The sequence below is a fragment of the Halictus rubicundus genome, chromosome 12 (assembly GCF_050948215.1).
Source record: "Halictus rubicundus isolate RS-2024b chromosome 12, iyHalRubi1_principal, whole genome shotgun sequence".
Classification (NCBI taxonomy): Eukaryota; Metazoa; Arthropoda; class Insecta; order Hymenoptera; family Halictidae; genus Halictus; species Halictus rubicundus.
In genome coordinates, this window is record NC_135160.1 from 7,299,202 (window position 1) to 7,316,715 (window position 17,514).

At 43.0% G+C, this 17,514-nt stretch overlaps 1 protein-coding gene across 3 annotated transcripts in view; it reads left to right on the plus strand.

Moving 5' to 3' along the window:
* Cac (calcium voltage-gated channel subunit cacophony) overlaps positions 1 to 17,514 on the plus strand; it is a 209,774-nt gene that overhangs the window by 127,970 nt on the left and 64,290 nt on the right. For 2 of the 3 annotated variants that reach the window (XM_076797555.1, XM_076797556.1), the window contains 3 exons: positions 6,116 to 6,230; positions 7,449 to 7,843; positions 16,076 to 16,179. In XM_076797555.1, the coding sequence (XP_076653670.1) occupies positions 6,116 to 6,230; positions 7,449 to 7,843; positions 16,076 to 16,179 (614 nt within the window). Of the gene's footprint in view, positions 1 to 6,115; positions 6,231 to 7,448; positions 7,844 to 11,827; positions 11,911 to 16,075; positions 16,180 to 17,514 lie in introns of those variants that run through there. The other variant, XM_076797557.1, reaches the window with a different exon arrangement.

Genomic DNA, 17,514 nt, shown 5'->3' on the forward strand with positions numbered 1-17,514 from the left:
TTAATGGCTTCTGGGTAGGCGAGAATTGTCGGGACGGTGTTCGTTCCGTTGAATTGTAAGTAGGTGAAAAATCTTCGTCCGATTATCCTAGATTGTTTCATGAAAATGGGGATATATCGAAGAAGCTTTTTTCGAGCTACTATGCTTAACACGTCGACTGCCATGTCACCCATATGTGGGTGATGGAGTTATTTGTTCAGGTTTTTAAATGAATTTCTCCGTTAATATGTTCATCGGACGAAATTTTATTAGGACCTGTAAAATGCAAGAAAGATGGAGGACTACTCTGCATCATACATTTAATTTTTTCAATTTTTATTTCATTAAATTACTTACTTCGATTTTATGGAATGTGTGAGGTTTCTTGTTTGGCAGTCAAAGTGTTAAAAGGGGCATTTTGTGAATAGTCTTAAAAGATTGTGGGCTTTCCGAATGAAATTGTTACTAATTTTGGTTAAACACACGGTTGCTCGTACTTCACGGATTTCGACACGCGACGAATGCACGGAGATTCCCAGTCCGGTTATCACGAGAGAAAATGGTAGCAACTGAAGCGAATATCCTGTGTACGCGAGGAATACTTTTCGGTAGAGGAAATCGAAGGGCCTTCGAGCGCAGTCGCCTGGTTGGTCGTTGACCCGGAATCGAAGGCCAAATATTATCGCGCTTAGCTGCGATCCGGCTTCGTTTTCGTCCGCTCGCTCCGATTTCCCGAATCCGACACCGCGATACCTCTGTCTTCTGCTGTCAGTGACTGTCGATGATCTGCAGTCGATACCCACGGCGATACAATTAGGAATCGCACGGTGACTCGATATGCAATTCCTTATTCTTCTTTAACAAGGATATTAGAATAATATTTTTCATATTTCTTCGTAAAACAAGTCAGTAAAACAAAGCAGACACCAGCCCAAGTTATCATGAAAATGAGATAGTGCAACACTTTTTTCTAATGCTCCGCAATATTATTTTTATTGTATGTATTTGTGTCGCTTTTACAAGTCCCTGAATCGATTGACAACAATTCATAAAAATTGACCGCTAAAAATGCTCGATTTTTGTCGCTTCTGCTCAGCTGGAACCGCGTTTTAAACCAATATGGGTCGGCGCGGCTGTCTGACCATCGACCGACCCATTCCACTGAACTCCAGGCGCAGCGTCCGCGTTCGATCGAGTCGTTTCGCGAAAGAAAATCAGTGAGCCATTTTCGAGTTCATTAATCCATTTATCACTAGCTCTAACCTCCTGCTAATGTTCTTCTAATACTCTCGCAGTATCCATCCTTTCGTCAGCTCAAACCAAGCCTGTGTATCTGCCAATCATTAGGTAGCCCCATAAATAATGTCGCCTTCCATCCCATTTTAAATAAAAAAGCAAACTAAAAAAAAAACAGAAAAAATACCAAGTGGAAGGAGGTCACAGAAAACGATGGTCAGTGCATCGATTATTAAAAATACATGCAAGTATGGTAACTTTATTGAAAAAAAACAGAGAAAAACCGTCTGTGAGATGACCTAACCCATAGGAAAGATTTTTTCAGAAAATATATCAAGCCACTTGAGTCTAAAAATTACTTCATGCGGATACATAGACATAGATTCAAATATAGTATCTCGACAATACGTACATTTCTTTTTAAAAAAGAAAATTATAACAAAAAAGAGAAACAGTGACAGAAAAGTTTCCAGGAGACCGCTGCATCGTCGAAATACAATAACAATAGATTACAGGCGTAAAATCACTGCTGCATATAAATATTGATTCGAACACAGTGTCTCAACAATAGCGCATTTCTTCGAGAAACAACGAAATAGGTGGACACAGCGGGTTCGCACTCGCCATGAAAAATTCCGCAGGAATCTGTCCCGTCGTCGAGTTAAAACAAAATTAGTTGCAGTCATAAAATCGCAGCACCTGTTGCTGCACTAACGATCGCCGAGGCGACCGAAAGGGTCTCGCGATGCACCGGTCGGGTCGAGGCGATTGGTCACGCGTGTTGCAAGTCGCGAAGTCAGTTCGAGTCGGTCCGTGCAGGCTCATTTCCGAGAGTACTATCGATCTCGCGGAGCAGGCTCCCATCAATTATTCCGGCTTCGATTTTAATAATTCAGAGCGGCTCAGCCTGGAGGAGAAAGCGGATCGCCCGGCAATCTGAGGCGAAGGGCAGCCTCGCTTCAGACTCGATCGTGTTCCTCGACCGTTTAACCACCCTGTGAAACGCGGCCGTGCTCGCACTAGCACCAGAATCAGTTTCCCTCAGCTTCCTACAATTGCACTGGCAGAATGCAAGTTCGCCGGCTGCAACTTCCTCGCAGCTGGAATTGCTCTCTTTTCCTGGCCCCTCGGGGATCTCCACGGGTAAGAACTGCATAGAGACTTCTAACTGTCGCCTGAAGGCTCGTAGGTGCCTTTGCGAATGGTTCCCCTAAGTGAAACACAGAGACAAGAATTTTTTATTCGTCCCCAGATGTTTATCCTAGTCCCTAGAATATTTTCTTCGTTTCTAGAGATTTTTCTCGGTCTCTGGAATTTTTTCCCAGTCCCTAGAAATCTTTTCTTGGCGTCTAAACGTTTATCTTGATTCCTAGAAATTTTTTCTTCGACTCTAGAGCTTTTTCGCAGTCTTTAGAATTTTTTCGTAGTCCGCAGAATTTTTTTCTTGATCCCTAGAATTTTTTTCTTGGGTTCTAGACGTTTATCTTGGTCCCTAGAATTTTTCCTTAGTCCCTAGAGCTTTTTATTGGTCCCCAGAATTATTTTCTTGATCCCTAGAATTTTTTTCTTGGGTTCTAGACGTTTATCTTGGTTCCTAGAATTTTCCTTCGTCCCTAGAGCTTTTTATTGGTCCCCAGAATTATTTTCTTGATCCCTAGAATTTTTTTCTTGGGTTCTAGACGTTTATCTTGGTCCCTAGAATTTTTCCTTCGGCCCTAGAGCTTTTCGTTGGTCCTCAGAATTATTTTTCTTGGTGTCCAAAATTTCTGCTTCGTTTCTACCCTTTTTCTGTTCTCCAAACCTTAACCTAAAATTGCAAAGAAGTCCTGGCGAAGGTCACTGCATAGCTGTGATCCTATTGCCAGCTAGCAATCGCGATCGGGGGTCCAAAATAAAAAGTAGACTGCACCCTTCTGTGCAGAGGAGAAGCGAGAATATAACGCAGGGTCACATGCTGCCGAAGATTGATGCTCCCGATTCGACTAATCATGCGTGTTTCTTCGCTTCGAGTCGTCGCTAGTTCCTTCTCATTTTCCAGCCGGAATCGTCGACGAGCACTCGCCGAATGGAATTGTCTCCCGATCGGAATTACAAGACGCGGGACTTGCGAAGTCTCGTAATTTGCCAGGCGGCCGCGAAAATTACTAGCCTAGCGACTCCTTCGTCCTGGTTCTCCTTCTGGAGAGCCGCGAACGAGTTTTCATTGCCACGTGCTCTTGAGAATCCATAGAAATTCCATTCTTGGCATAAATTGCATTTGAATAACCGGCACGGTGCGTACACTATGATTAGACTGGGGATTTTTATGCGAAATAAAAATTGCCCGCCATTAGTTGCAAGACACAATGACTGTGAATTTTTGTGATATTTATTACAAATACTTAACTCGTTAAATTATTTCACAGCTCGTCTTACGTAGTCTGCCATCAACACTTTTTTCTATTCTTTATGAAATCTCGATTAAAGAGTTTATAAAACATGCACAAACGTCAACAGTTCATTTAACACGTTTAAAAGAGTCAAATTAACTTTACAGACTTTGTTGTTTAAAGCCATAGTGCACAACGTATTGTACAATCAATGCATGATTTTCTTCTACGAAATTATTTGAATATTCCATGAAGGAGGTACGTGGCAATCCATTAAACAATTTAGTAAAGAAAGTAAACAAATGTTGATATCGAACGTGTGAGAATGGAACTGGTTACTTTTCATAACAGAGAACACTGTTCGCAACGAGACAACAGTCGAGTACCTTGAAATATACATAGTTGAAGGGACTCGTAGGATTTAGTATGCTTTCCAGTGCTAGAGACGGTTTCGCAAGGATCCGAAAATAATTCTTCAAATTTTTAATGCGTCCTCTTAGGTCGAATGAGGATATCCGAGCGAAAGGATACGATGATCGAAGAGATCTCGAAAAGAGGGTCGCGTCAGGGCCGTGCCAAGGGACAAGATTCTCGAAGGAGATGTTCGATCGGTCACGGCGGAAGTTCGCCATTAAAAATCGTGCATTATTCGATTATTCTCGTTACACGGCCGGAATGAAAGGGATCGGGGGCTCGTGGTCCGCGCGGCGTTCTCAAAAGAATTTAAAGAGCACTTGAGAGGGTTCCCTGGAACATCCTCGAATGCGACGTCGATCGATCAAGAACATATTCCGCGGCGCGCGTTCTGCAAATTCAGCAGCAAAGGTTTCCGTTTTATTTTTAGAACGGCCGAAACCGCGCGGCCGCGGTGAAACCGAACGAAAAACCCGGCGAATTCGCCTAAACGCCCTCGAAAACTCTGAACCATTCCACAATTTTTAAAAATGATCAAATATATTTTTTTCAATCGTTTCATTTTCATAAGGCAATATAGATACCTATCTCATCTATATTAGCTTGTAAAAATTTAATTGAATTTATTTCGAAACTGCACAATTTGTATTGTAATATAATCTTGACCAAATAAATGTATTTAATCAATTTCATTCAATTTTTCCTCTTTTCGAAGCAGCTTTATAATTTCAGAAATTGTACAATAAACAATTTCAGACCAGTCACTTGGTGTTAGGTTTACCTAGGCTTAATATATTAAAATTTTTGCAAAATATCGCGTTATGGGTGGGTGACATCGAAGCAAATTAAAGGTTGAAAATTGGAGACTGTAGCGTGCAGTCTTGTAGACGTGCCCGACATTTTTAGGTGACCTAATCGAGCGGCTGAACGGAGAATCAAGGTCCGTTGAATAGGACCCAATTTCGCGACAATACTCTCCTCGTGCAACGCGTCGTGCAGCCGGCTACGGAGATGCATCGATGCGCCGATGCACCGGTTGCAACGGAAGGCGATCCTCGCCGCGAATTATTGCATTACCGGTCCAGCTTGATTGCACTTTCCCGCGAGAACGAGGATCCGCCGTTGCGAAAGTCTCCGCCGCTAATGCAGTCAATTAGCGCGTCACAGGCTCGCGACGGCCATTAACGGCCGCCATGTTGCGAAAATCTTTGCGATCGACTGGCGAATCGTTCCGCGGAAAATTCGAGGATGATCGTCCTACTACTTTTTCCTTCAAAATATTATCTATTCAACACTAAAATCTTCTTCCTTGAGCCCGAACAATTTTTCCGGGACTCCGCAATCATTTTCCTGAAGCTCAGGTTCTTCTCGGACCTTGCCCTAGCTTTGTGATAGGTCCTGCAACTTATTACGCGAAATTTAAAGTCTTTCCGTGGCTCCTGCAATCTTTTCCCGAACGCTAAACGTTTTAAAGCTGTAGAATTGTTTCCTGAGCTCGAGGTTTCTTTCCTGAATCTCGAAATTTCTCTCAGGCCTCTTTTATACTTTTAAGACGTCTTATACTGTTTTATGGGGTCTACAAGTTCTTTCACACCTCCAGGATTGTTTAAGGAGGAGCCATAATTTCGTTCACACCTCTATGAATTTTTTAGGAGCTCCTATAATTTGTTTCCCACCGCTACGATTTTTTAAGGAGGTCCTATAATTTGCTTCCTACACCTACTATTTTTTAGGAGGTTCTACAATTCCTTTCACACCTTTACGATTTTTTAGGGGCTCCCATAATTTGTTTCCTAGCTCCATAATATCTTTACAATTAAATATATTTGCAAGGTTTCATAATTTTTAGAGCATTCCTACTAGTACACTTCGCCAAAATTAATATTCCCGGGAAAAAATCCTCGATAAGCAAAATTTCCAATGATCCCAGCCGAGATGAAGAAACTGATTTTCCGAAATCGACGTTCGCCAAGCGTTGAACTCACGTTTGCGGGACCGATTACGTTCACCTCGTGCAGCTGACGTGGTGCACCGCGGCCACGGTCGTGTGTGCACCTTCCTCGATGTTTCTTTGTTACCAGCCACCGCTAACTCGTTTCAACTTGCGTGTTTTGCAGGTGGGCAGCGCAAGAGGCGGCACAAAGGGACACTGGATACGCGAGTCAGTACAGGAGAAGGCCGAGGTTGGCCGGACTGAGTGGTCTCGGTGACTGGACTAGCTTTGGAGGGGAGGTAAGGGCGGCGAGCTTGCGAAAGCTTCGTCTGAGATACTCGTTAATTGCGGCTTCTCGCGAATCCTCGAGGCGCCCCCTCTACTTTCGCGAGAACCCTCGCGAACCACCGCGAATTACGCGACGACGAGGCTCTTCCGGGCTCGGGCCTGCTCGCTACTCGACTAAAACTCCACCCACACTTCACGGAAACACGTCGGCCGGCCCGTGCATTAGCTCGGAAACGCAGTCCGGGGGTTGCACGCCGGAAGATTTCCTACGCAAACGTTGGTTTCATTATTGCTTCTCGCTTGGGAACCTTCCGGTCGAAAAATTAAATCGTTCAAGTGTGGGGTATTTTTTTTTTTTTTGGTTCATTGTTCTGACTAGACTGCGGATTTTTGTGCAAAATTGTCTGCTGCGAGAAACAGCCTATCGAGTAAACAAAATTTTATTGATATCTGTGAGAATATTACAAAAATTATTGTTATTTAAACTGTGTCTTTTCTATTCTTATACCCAACTGGCTCCTGTATCTTATAACAAATGCAGACAATTTTTGTTTTGCATAGAAATCCACAATCTAGTTACAAGCGTTCCGTTTAAATTCGCAAATACATAAATTATTTGATAATGAAGATTGCATTTTACACTATGATTTAATTCATTTCGGAAATTGACATTCCATGTGACTAACTTTGCTAACAATCGTTTTTAAGCAAATCAATATCGGTCACCGGTGACCGCCGTGGCAGTCAATGTGTTCATAAGTAAATGTAATCATGAATATTCTATATTTAACAGGAAATTAGGGCAACATTTCGCTGTGGGTCCGTTTGGATCCAACGTTATTTACAGTAAAGTCTTGGCCCCTCGCGGGGTAGCCCCCCAGTGGAGGGGATAGACGATCTGACTAAGATCGTGTAGCTCCGTTCGGCTTAGATCGAGACTTTACTGTAGACCCCGTACGTTACTTAAATCATTCACCATGCGAGGATTAAATGAGAATATTCTGTCGTGGCCATTACCTGAAGTTGTGTGGGAAGAACTTCTTCCTGGAGCTAGTAGATGGTCCCAAATAACAATATGGAGTGTCGTCAGAATATTCTCTTGTTGTCCTTATTCGAAGTTGCACGGGAAGAACTTCTTCCTGGAGCAAGTAGACGATCGAATGTAGTAGTGTGAAGGGAAGATTAAAGTTGGAAGGGTGCCCTGAAGAAGGATTGATGGTTTGAATTAGGTACCTGGTCTGGTGGACATGGCGCCAGGCCGGGATCAGGGCGGAGGGGCGGGTGGCGGTGGGGGAGGCGGCAAGGGCACCACGTCGTTGTTCATCCTTTCGGAGGATAACTGCATCCGGAAGCATACTCGGTTCATAATCGAGTGGCCGCCCTTCGAGTACGCCGTCCTGCTCACCATCATCGCCAATTGCGTGGTCCTCGCCCTCGAGGAGCACCTGCCCAAGCAGGACAAGACCATACTCGCGCAGAAGCTCGAGGCCACCGAAATCTACTTCCTCGGGATCTTCTGCGTCGAGGCGAGCCTCAAGATCCTCGCCCTTGGCTTCGTCCTCCACCGTGGCTCCTATCTGCGCAACATCTGGAACATCATGGACTTCTTCGTCGTGGTGACCGGGTGAGACCACTGTTTTCTAATATTACACGCGTCCAGACTCTTCACGGGGTTTTTTTTTCGACCTCTTTCTTCCTCTCTTTCTCTCTCTCTCTCTCTCTCTCTCTCTCTCTCTCTCTCTCTTTCTCTTTCTCTCTCTCTCACTGTGACTACCTTTCTATTTATTCTTACGGGTCAAACAGTGCGTATCATCGATATACCAACACGTCCATGTTTTAATATTTTGGTAGTTTAACACATTCACTGTCTGGGGACTTTTATTAACTATTAACTATTGTTGTTAATTGATAGTCATTTTTTTTTCTTGTACCTCTTTTCATCGATTAATACGTTTTTGATTATTATATTGATTTTATTCCATATATATTTTAAGTATTTCAATTCTGATTGTAACTGTGAGTCATGTATTATATTTGGGACAATGAATGTGTTAAGAAATGATTAGGGGTGACCTTCAACTGTTTTCGTTATTAGTGGTCAAAATTTACGAAGGTCACCTTCAATTTGTTAATGTACACCTTTTCTACCGTCACAATCGATAAAAATTCAAATTCAGAGATAATTGAATGTCCTTGGTTTAACCTTGAACCTCCAAGTGTTCAAAAACAATTTGCATATTCTGCTCCATTTGCTACTTGTAAGTATCGAATGTGTCGTTCAGGCAGGATAACAATGATTGACAAAAGTGTTATTGTTGATGTTCGCTCTATCTAAAAAGCAGAAGCAATATTAGTGTACAATTTTTTTTAAGATCAGATTATTAAAATTTTGAGGAGTTGGTATGTTTATGATACGCACTGTGTATGTTCAAGGTGTTAGAGCAGTTACTAGTCAGTGTACTGGTCGTAAACGATAAGTATAAGGAGAAAATGCAAAACGTAGGAGCATAAATTCCTCAGAGATATAAAATACAATATCTTTTTGCCACGAAACGAGGCTATTAACCCCCACGCTAATTCCTCGTTGGAGAAATTATGTTTTAATCTTTACGGACATCTTTTCACCATTTTCGAGTGTTCTATAGTTATATCACTTCACTCGTTAACGTACCGATAAAAAATTTTACTGGACATAATAACACGAATTCGTCCTGACACTGTAGTTCTCTGGCTTCGCATGAAAACAAGGAATCTTTAACTTTCCATTTGAACAATTAAAGCTCACTTTTATTTCTGAAATAACAATCTGTAAATCTGCAATCTGTAAAAAGTGATAGCAATCTTTCAATTTTTTTTTCCACACTTATCGCTTACCAAAAAAGCTCTAGTAACTGCGTGAACACCTTGTGAACGCAAACAGGGTGTACAGGGTGAGTCGTGAAAAGCAGAATGTTCAAAATTCTTTTCCGAAATCGAAAATGAAATGATGTTGAGTAAATGACATATTTGTTTCGTTCACTAAATTCGTAGGCTTCAGACAGATTTTTAACTGAAACCAGCACTCACTTGTATTATCAATTTTACAAGATACATAGTTTTGTTCAGCTTCTCACGACTCACCCGGTATATTTCACATCTTATACCGATGTATCTCTCAATCTCTCCTTCTCGGGAATCTTCCACTCGTTCTCGTTCACTGAGACTCGGATTCTCAGTCACGCGGTTCGTCATGATAGAAGGAACCTGCGATATATCGACTCCACGAGTCTCGATTTGAACAGAGACACACGCTCATCGATTCGACAAAATTCGAATTCACTTCAACTTCAAGCTGGAAACAAAATTTCCTCTTCCTTGAAACGTTCACCTCTAACCAGGATTCACGAGGAGAATCTCCAATCCAGGAACTCAGAAAATTATGAAAATCTAAGGACAATATGTACTCCAAACAATAGATAATTATCTGAATATCTGTATTGGAGATCATGATAAACAAATAAAGTTTGATTTCGAAGTATCTCTACTGTTTCGGTACCAGACAATTTTCGAACATGATTTCCAAGAAAACTATCGGACATGCAATTTTTAAACTTTGCAGGTTTATTGGTACACATTTGTAGAACGTGTCATAGTTTTTTCAAGTAAATTCATCGATCGTGTCCGAAATTATAGTAATTCGATCGGACGCGTACAAATCCGAGCAAATGAAAACGAAACGGTATAAAATCGGGTAACGACCGATTGTTTGTTAATTTTAACCACTTGGAGAGAATATTGACAACAAAAAGAACATATTCAAAGTGTGTTCTGGACATAAAAATCGGCTTCCGAATGCAATTATCGGGATCGTCAAATGACGTGTGTCCTGTTCGAACCGACCAGAGACCGCGGACCAGGCAGCGAGCATCGAAACAGGGGATTCTGCGAAAAGTTCGCGACAAGCCTAACCTCGTGTTCATCGTGACGGCTCTCTCTCTCTCTCTCTCTCTCTCTCTCTCTCTCTCTCTCTCATGATCACGGCTATACGATCTTTCGTTCCCTCCCTCGTTTTCTCCTCCGAACAGACGAACGAGCGCTTGCGTTCTTGCTCTCCACTATTTTCTCTTTCTCTCCACGCCTCTCTATGCCTCACTCTCTTTCTCTCTGTCTCGCCGTTCTATCTCTTTCGGGTTCTCTTGTTGTTTTTTTTTTTCTTTGGTTCGCACGACGTGTAACTCACTAATCGACGAGAGCGCACGACCGAGATCGCGAGCCTAACGATCGAGACCTGTGTAACACGTTGCCGCTGCGCCGTTCGTTGGCTGTCGAGGCAAACGCGGACGTTTGGAGAGGAAAACAGTGGACGAGGAGAATGTTACGGTCAGGTCTGATCGACTCCCTAACGAGTTAACTTCGGCCGAGCGTAATTGTTTCGGGAGTGAACGAACCCCGCGATCGAGCAATCCGTTCTGCCCTCCCCCAAAAAAACCCCTCGCGATCCTGTCCCAGGAGGAAAGCCTTCTCTCCTCCTCGATCGCTGTGTCGTCGTTCGTCGAAAATCATGGAAGACCGGGGAAAAAGTACTATACTAACACGTTCACAGTTTTCATCCGGATCGAGATTCTCAAATTTTCCGGAGCGACTGAAAAAGCAGACATTAACAACTCGATTCCTTTCACTTCGGTCGAAAGAACATTTTACTGTAGACTCAGTTTAAAGCTTGTGGCCTCTACTTTTGTAATTTTTATCTAGGATATTTTTACTTGATAGCAGGTGAACAACTGAAGACACTGCTCGAACATACTGCAACTTGAAAAATCTGCTAAATCCTCAAAAATTTTTCTCGTGAACGAATGTACCGTAGATTTGGAGATAGCAGCTTCCCCTTCACAATGATTCCTCGAAAATTGGTATACTGAAAATTGTACATGAAGTCTTAGGGTGTTCATTGTAAAGTCGAGGTTCAATCTTCAAATCTGTGGCGGTTTCAGTCATCAGGTAAATTTTCCAATGATTTTACAGACGTTTCAATATCATTTTCGAGACAGCGCGTGGCAGTGTCCCACCCACTATAACAAGCGGAAGTTGTCGTAGGAAAAAATCAACAATGGGTCTCAAAAGTAGAAATTTGAAGCTTCAAAATGAGTCTAAGTTCATCGTCACACTATTCTCTTCAACAAAATGATCACGGTTTAAGTGTCGACAATTTTTGGGAGTGTGTTCAAGAAAATCGAACAAATTTTGCATAAAGGTACAAAGGCCTATCAATCGCTGTTATTATTCGGAAAGTCGGAGAACAATTAACAATCGAATAAATTCGCCGCAATGATCGCTCCGGGAAACGAAAAATCGTTTAGAAATGTACAGGACCGTTGATTCGTCGATTAAACGGAAAGAGCGTAAAATCGAGTAGCAGCGTGGGAGCAGATTATGCGAGGAACGGTGAGCGTGTTAAAGGGTCGATTAGGGGAGCTAGCGGAGGATCGATCGAGGTGGTGAAAGGGCGTTCCTCCGTGCGGGCGCTTAGGATTTAAGGAAAAAAAATATATAAAACCGCGCCGATCGGTGTCAAAGGCCGAGCAGATAGATTCTAGAGTAATCCTTGGATTAGGTCGATGACCGTGTTCGCCGAAACAAACGTGGACGTCGACCTGCGTATGCTACGTTCCTTCAGGGTCCTCAGACCGCTAAAGCTGGTTTCGAAAATTCCAAGTGAGTCAGTCACGCAGTTCCTGCGGAACGGCAGAAAATGCGAACGCAATAAGTAAACAGTAATATACAGAGTGCAGTAAACAGAGAACAGTCGAGCAGCAGAATTATCTAAAAATCCATTATCTAACTAATGCCCCCCACCCCCCACCCCCCTTTTAATAACACCCCCCTGGCAGTTGTTATATTCCCTGGCAGTTTATTATTGTGTGCGTTCGACTAGTCTCCTTAGTTTTATTTCTTGAATACTGTTCCTTGATTTTACGATAACCGCAGTCACACTGTTAGCTCGTCGATCATTTAGTTTCTCTTTTCTGTCTGTCTGTCTGTCTGTCTGTCTGTCTGTCTGTCTGTCTGTCTGTCTGTCTATTTAACTATGTCTGTCTGAAACTCTCTGTCTCTTGCTATTTAGTTGACACGTTGGTTTTTGGGTCGACGTTTATTAGCTCCGAGAGAACAGAGCATCGATGCTAAAACTTTAATTACATTCTATCAGTATACCTCTAACACTTATACTTTCATCTATCTATCTCTCTCTCTCTCTCTCTTTCTCCCTCTCATTATCCTCATTATCTCTTTAAAAATTAATCACCGCTTTAGTTCACTCTGTCCATTTAGTTTCGAGCGATACGTTTATACTTTCGACTTTTGTTCAGCCAGTTTCAAGTTTCTCCCGTTTCGTTGAATTGAATACCACCACAGTTTGAACTTAGAGGCTATGGGTGTATTAGATCAGTTGATTGACGCTAGATGATCGTTGACAGTTTGATGATCGATATATTACTTGATACATGATATATCTATATATATATATATATATTTATATATTATTACATTCTGTGTCTACGTGTTTGCGTAATTCGAGTGTCTATTATATATTATTATTATTATTATTATTATTATTATTATTCTATATACATACATATAATACATATATATTATGCGTAATTACTCTATATATCCTTCTACCGCCTCTATAGAGGACTTGCGTGAACTAGATCGCTAGAGTGTTTCCAATTGCGTTTTACTATTCTTCTGTCGTTTTGTTCAGTTTCTTAATGCACACGTTGTTCATTAATTTAGAGACTTCCGGAGTCGAGATCAGACACGCACGAACACTCACACACGTACCAACACGTACACACAGAGACATAAATACACACGCACACACACACACACACACACACACACGTCGAATCGTCGAGGCAACCGACGATCTATCATCGGAGAACTTTTCTTTCTCTTTTCCAAGCACGGGACCGCGGGAGATTTCAAAAAATCGAGAAAAAGGCAATCGAACGTGGGAGAAAAATTGGAAATTACGCGAGAGGCATTCTCTCTTCTTCTCTCACTCTCTCTCTCTCTCTCTCTTGCTTTCTCTGTCTCTCCTTTCCTCTCTCTCTCTCCGTCTGTTTCTCACTCTGTCTCACTCTATCTTTCTGGAGGAAAACAATTTTGTTCACCGCCGTCGATTGTTGTTCGCACGCTGACACGAAACGACCACACAACGACTTACCGGCCTGCGGGTGTCTCTATACTTAGCAGTCTCTATCTTTAGCTACAGTCACTGTTTGATAGAATTGACTAATAAATTGGTAAATAGGTACTAGGTGTTCTAGAGCAGTAACGTATTCGAGCGAGCTCGTGTTTGCTAGAGAGTCGTACCTTTAGACGCCCTCGAGAGACCGTGTCATCGTCCCTCGGAATCGTAGATCTCACCGAGGTATCCTCTCTCTCTCTCTCTCTCTCTCTCTCTCTCTCTCTCTCTCTCTCTCTCTCTCTCTCTCTCTCTCTCTCTCTCTCTCTCACTCTCTCTCTCTCTCTCTCTCTCTATCTATATCTCTCTGACTATCTATCTCTCTTTCTAACCAGCTTCCCTTTCACTATCGATCCACGATGCTTCTATCTTTCTCTAACTCTGTCCATCACTCACCTCCGACAGACCATCTCGTGTGACATGTAGATGCGAGTGTGTGCGCGTGGGAGGAAACTCGTGATCACCGGAAGTGATTCGAAATCCCTCGAACGAATCCCTGGAATCGAGGATTTTGTTCATTGACGGGATTCCCGAATTTTTGAGCTAGTCCTTCGTTTTTGTTTTTTTTTACGTTGAAACACGGTGCGCGAATTTTTCAAAACTCCATGCAGTATTTTTCGTTATCTAACCTTTTTTACCCCATGGAATTTCTTAAATAATCGTCGTCTATTAATTTATGTCTGGATTCGTCGCAGATGCAATTTCAATCTTTGATCGCCCTGATAGAATACAGGAGACTCTGCATCATCAGGAATTCTAGAACAAGTATGATCGGTCTGTTTTCGTTGCAAATGATGCTTGGTTGAAGGGTTTGTTCCCCTAGATGAAGGGCTGTCCCGGAGACAATTTTTTCAGTAGCACTATCGACTCCTTATAAATTAACTTTGATTTTAAATGTCATTGGACTGCGGATTTGATGTATCTATGGCAGTAGGTGGACGCTAAAACGACAGAAAATTGAAAAACTATTTTCAATTAATTAAAACAAAGCCACTGCTTCTAGCAATCGATGCAACAATCGTTCCCTGTGCATTAACGTCCGCAGTCTAGTTATCAGATTCGATCGAGCTGCAATTTCAATAGCAACAGAGGAGAACATCTTTGTACTAAGATCGAACCATCCACAGAACAAAGATTGGTTCCGCCTCGTCACTTTTTGCAAATGGAGAATCGAAAAACCATCCGCAAGTATCAACTTCCTCCCCGCGCGTCCCGATACAGATATTAGTTGATGATCGTCTCGCCTAGATCATCCGAATCGATTCCCTCTGAGACTAGGCCCTTTGTCCACCGAATCCGTCTGTCGTTGGGAGCTCGGCAATTGACATGGAGACTATAACAACAATCTGGAGGCTACTTCCAAATTGTCCTAATCGCCTGATCAAAACACCGTTCAAATTGCAACTTTTCTCAAATTGGACCTAATGATTGGATCGATCCACTCGACAAATTCTAAACAAACAGTAATGTAACAAATTCTAGAGAGCATTTTTAATTGCAGACAACTTGGAACCTTTTATTCTTCGCCGTTTGTGTCACAAGTGCAAAAAGCTTCTTCATCATCTTCGTCATTCGGTGGCCAATAAGAAGAATACAGGCAACTTCTACGTATCCGTGCACTCTCCTCGATACATTATAGTAATCGTAGACACTGCGAAACTCCCAAGCTCCCAACGACAGCCGAAAGCCTAGCACCGGTAGCCGATCGAACAAAAATCGGATCGCGCACCATCGTCCCCTGTCCACGCAGCGTTTAGCCACTTAGCGATCCCCTGTCTGGCTGACCATAGTCTGTGAACAATCGCTGGGAATGTAGAGTATACAGTGTTGAACCACGAGCAGTTGCCTATCCACCCTCGCCAGTCTCAGCGACGTAGTCTAGAGCCGAAGAAGACGTAGCGAGCCGATCGTCGTTCTAGAACCGTAAAGTTGAACGAACATGCTCCAACGATAGCGTAACAGGACCGAAGACAGCGGTCCGGGACCAGCTTCAATCCGATAGAAACTCTCTGTATCTCTCTCAGCAAGCTGTTCGACCTGAGATACCGCCAAAAATGATCGAAAAGACTGCAAACTTTGCGCAAAAGCTGAAAGATCTTTCAATTCAGGGTTGGAGAAGAAACTCTGAGAAGACCAGAAGACTCTGCGGGTACCGATGAGAAGATTTAGCAAATTTTACGTTGCGCAAGGATTCGCAGTCTGCCAGCAACTCCGGCTGCCAATGTATCCACGAGTTGTTAACGTTCAGAGTCCACCGATAGTTAATTAGATAGACTGAACACGGTTAACAATTCGACGAAGAGTGCCACGGAGTTCTGGTGAATCTGTTGATTCAAGTGTTTGGTATCATAGTCGAATAGCTTGCGCATCTATCAACCGATCTCACTGTCTCTCGCTCTAACTACTCTCTCTCTCTCTCTCTCTCTCCATCTCTCTCTTTCTCTATTTCTCTGTCTCTCTCTCTCTCTATCAATCCGATTCCGTCCTAGTCCTCCGTACTCCTCCGGGTTTAGGCGATAGTACGCTAGTTAACCACATAGTTGTGTAGCTTAAGTACTTAAGTAGCGTGAGTATTAGTGTAATAGAGTAGTAAGTAGTAAAGTGTGGCGGGGTGTGTGTGTTTTGGGGCAGGTTCATCACGGCGTTCTCGCAAGGCATAAACTTGGATATGGATCTGCGCACGTTGCGTGCGATACGCGTGTTGCGACCGCTCAAACTTGTCTCCGGCATACCGAGTGAGTAGCGTTTCAATACAATCGGCCGTGTCGAATCCAGCCGAACAAAAACGATCGGAAAACTACCGATTTAGCCGAGCAAAAGATCGTTGAAAACCCCGTCTCTTCTCCGGTCTCTCCCTTTCGAGCCGCCCGAAACTAAACGCAGACTGGACCGCTACAAAAACAGAAAAAAATCAACGAGGATCACGAGGACAACTTGGATCCGCAGAACTTTCGGTCACATACTTTCCTTTGTTTCCCTCCGTTGGCTGTGTACTATGACCTCGAATAAAGTCGACCGGTCGAAGGGCAGAGAAGAGAAGAGACGGCGAAAACGAACGGAAACGAGAGTGAAAAAAAAAATACGGTTCGGTGCTCGAGGAACGCGCTCGTTGTGAAGATTTTCGGAGAACCTTTCGGCGGGTCCAGGATTCGGATACTTCGTGGATCGACTGGATCCGCTGTCGCCTCGGAACGCTCGCGTTCGTCGATCGCGTTGTTCCGGGCGTCCGAGTTTCGTAGTTATCAGTGGTAGTCAGTTTATTGCAAGTATATATATATATAAATATACATTTATATATCTTCCGTATATATCTCTCTGTACGCGGGGCGACCCGTTCGAAGCTTCGCGATTGTTTCCCCGAACGACAGTTCGTTTCGAGAAACGGTTCGAAGGGAACACCTTTTCTGGTTGCAGAGCGGCATAATGATCATTGTTCTTTCGACTGCATGCTTCTTGTTAGATAGGCGTGTAGTATACTCCGAGGTTATAACACTTTGCTACTCTATAGCAATTTAAGATTGCTCGGCGCAGTTCAAAATTTACCTTCTCGCACACTCGGAAATGTCTCGACCTCCTGTAATCGAAACAGGAGGCCCTTGACACGCACTGATTTATCGAAATAAAAATTGATTAGCCCGTCTTCTGTGTAAAAATGTAAATTTCGAACGCCTATCTGGAAAAACGCAGTTCCGTTTAGAAAACAAAAATTCACGTTGAAATGTTCACCCAGAGACGATTCGCAGCGCCACAGCATATCCCTCTGCAAACAGAGAAAGTTTCACCCGAGATATTGTTTTGGAACAACTTATGGTTCGGGAGATCGAGGGCGAGGCTTGAAAAGTGTCGTCCCGTGTATACATCTATATTATCTATATTGTTCTACATACATACATATATATCTATACACGTAGATGCCTTGCAACGTTAGAACGATTATGTTGTTTTCTGTAGCACCACCCAAATAGATATCTTTTTGAGAGTGCTGTATGCTGTGTCCATTGTAAACCGACGAAGTATCCCAATTGTTTGGCCGCCGGATCGTTCGCGATCGTTCGATAATCGGAACCTTG